This window comes from Apaloderma vittatum, unplaced genomic scaffold (genome assembly GCF_000703405.1).
Source record: "Apaloderma vittatum isolate BGI_N311 unplaced genomic scaffold, ASM70340v1 scaffold24713, whole genome shotgun sequence".
In the NCBI taxonomy this organism is placed as follows: Eukaryota; Metazoa; Chordata; class Aves; order Trogoniformes; family Trogonidae; genus Apaloderma; species Apaloderma vittatum.
The window spans coordinates 452-3,094 of record NW_009710176.1 but is presented as its reverse complement, the minus strand read 5'-3'; the positions used below and the strand labels follow the sequence as shown (position 1 = coordinate 3,094).

Genomic DNA, 2,643 nt, shown 5'->3' with positions numbered 1-2,643 from the left:
CAGCCGTTGGCTCGCGGCTCGGAGGCGATGCTGCCGGCGAGGCGAGGGGTTTAATTCCGAATTCTCCCTCTCCACCCCTGCCAGGCTCAGGTGTTTACATCACCCGGGGGCAGCTGATGAATTGCCACTTATGTGCTGGTGTCAAACACAAGGTCCTTCTGAGACGTCTTCTGGCCACCTTCTTTGATCGGTACGTCCTCTTGCTCTTCGCACTCTCCCAGGGGATTTGGTTTATTTCCTGGTGTTTTAGCCGTGTCAATCGATAACATGTCACGAGTGCTCCATCCTCTGTGTATCCCGCACTGGTTTCTGTGCTTTTTCTAAATGGTGCTTGAACCCAACCGCAAAGTTTTCCAATCCCTTACCTTAAAATCGTGTCAGGGGGTGATCCCTTTGCAAGAACCTGGTGGGGTGAGAAGGCAGCGGCTGTGCCCTTCGAGTCCCCGGTGTAAGGATCTGCCTTTGCTTTTCTCGCAGGAACACGCTTGCCAACAGCTGCGGAACTGGAATCCGGTCCTCCACGAGCGATCCCAGCAGGAAGCCCCTGGACAGCAGGGTTCTGAACGCAGTCAAATGTAAGGAGAGAACGGTACTGCAAAGCTGAAACCCAAGCGGGGAAGGCCACCTCTGTTGCGTAATAATGGGAACTGTATCTGGCGAAATCAAGTTGTAGGAAAACGGGTTTATTTTTTATCGTGTGTCATTCTGGGGGGCTGACTTTAGCCAGGGCTGGGATGTGCAGGGCTACCTGTCTCACTCGACGGGTTTGTGCCCAACACCTGATGTTTATACAAGAAAAGGGGAGTTTTGCTACTTCCATCAAGGCTGTTTAATTATTTATGGCAGGCAGCAGAAACAAACGGTGAAATATTTGGTTCGTGCAGTCACCCTTGAATACAAGGAGCGCGCTGTGGGGCGAACGGTGCCTGCTGGTGAGTGAGGAGCTGGGCGCTGTAGGAAGCCCCGATGGGTCAGCGCAGCAAAGCCTCTTTACCCTGGGCTTGATACACAGTGGAAAGCAATGTGTTCTCTCACCCTCACTGGATTAGGGGTAGTAAATCTTGACGTAAATATTATTGTGCTGGAAAATGAAACTCGAGGCAAGTGTTTTTGGTTTATTTTTTGTTTTCTAGATTTGGAAGGTAAGTCTTGCTCTCTCCCTAACTGTTGCTGTGCTGCTGAACTCCAGGGGCCAACCTCAGATCTGTAGCATGTGGAGGAAAGGGATAAGAGGGCAGGTGTTGGATACATAAAGACAAAATCACTGAACTGTGCTGTCAGTGCTGCCTGTAGCTTGTGTGTGATGCTCTCCTGGACAGCAGCTTCACCCTGGAGAGCCTGGGTCTGGACCTTCCAGCCTGGGTCCTTGCTGAGCTTTGCAAAGAGTTTCAGAGGCTGGAAAGGTGTCGCTGCCCGGTGACAGTGCCTACAACTCTGTCATGTGTCAGGGCCCGAGATGAATTCTCTCTGCCTGAATTTTACTCAGCACACAAGCTTTGGTTGATAATTCCTCACCGTGGCGGTTCCTGGGGCGTTGCTCCGGTGCCATCAGGTGCTCAGTCCTGCGGAGGAGCAGGGCTGCAGCCAGGGCGTCGCTGGGCTTCTCGGGGTACGTGCCAGCTGCAAAGACCTGGCCAGGCTGGTGGTCCACGCAGTGACCGGCACGAGGTGTAGGACGGGCAGAGGATGGTCTTTTGGGCAGTTGAAGAGTTCGTGTTGACTTTCTCTGTGTCCATTTCTGCTTTGGGATGTCCCGGCGTGCTGCGGCCTTTTCGCAGGTGCCGCGCGTGGCTGGAGACCGGGTGCCGCGAGCGGGAGCCTGGTACCTCCGGGGTTTGCCGGGTCCCCAGGGGGTGAGTGCTGCTCCTCTGGTTTTATCCCGTCTTGGTTGTCTCTGTCTCGAGCTGAGGAATCCTCGTCTGGCAGCATCTCCTTGCAAGAGCTCTGGCCGCCGGGTGGACCTCCGCTGGGAGGCTCCTGCTGAGCCTCGCGGCAGATCTCTAGGACGGGGCGGAGGCTGTGACCGCCTCGGCGTTGCTTTCTCTGAATCCTCAGCTCTGTGTATCCCTGTCTTTGCAGTGTATTGTCAGAATTTTGCCCCGAGCTTTAAGGAAAGCGAGATGAATGTGATAGCGGCCGATATGTGCACCAACGCCCGCCGGGTCCGCAAGCGCTGGCTGCCGAAGATTAAGTCCATGCTGCCGGAGGGGATGGAGATGTACCGCACGGTCATGGGCTCCACCACAAACAGTGTCCCCCTGGATCCCGAATTCCAGCCCAACACTGCTCAGGTCTTTGAGCAGCGAATCTATGCAGAAAGGAGGAGCGATTCAGGAACTATAGTAGCCTTGAGAACTAACACGGTGAACGTGGAGCTAAGCAACGGATCCAACCAGTCCTTCGAACAGAGTGAGGGATGTACCGCACGGTCATGGGCTCCACCACAAACAGTGTCCCCCTGGATCCCGAATTCCAGCCCAACACTGCTCAGGTCTTTGAGCAGCGAATCTATGCAGAAAGGAGGAGCGATTCAGGAACTATAGTAGCCTTGAGAACTAACACGGTGAACGTGGAGCTAAGCAACGGATCCAACCAGTCCTTCGAACAGAGTGAGGATGCCGAAGTGGCTGGGGCCGCGGCGAA

The 2,643-nt window shown here is 54.7% G+C and overlaps 1 protein-coding gene across 1 annotated transcript in view; it reads left to right on the top strand.

Moving 5' to 3' along the window:
- LOC104272271 (nucleus accumbens-associated protein 2-like) overlaps positions 1-2,609 on the top strand; it is a gene marked incomplete at both ends in the record, with an annotated part of 13,395 nt that extends 10,786 nt beyond the window's left edge. Inside the window, 4 exon segments of the mRNA XM_009867220.1 lie at positions 85-190; positions 478-575; positions 2,080-2,423; positions 2,477-2,609. Of these exon segments, the coding sequence (XP_009865522.1) occupies positions 85-190; positions 478-575; positions 2,080-2,423; positions 2,477-2,609 (681 nt within the window).
- Between the last annotated feature and the right edge of the window lie 34 nt (positions 2,610-2,643).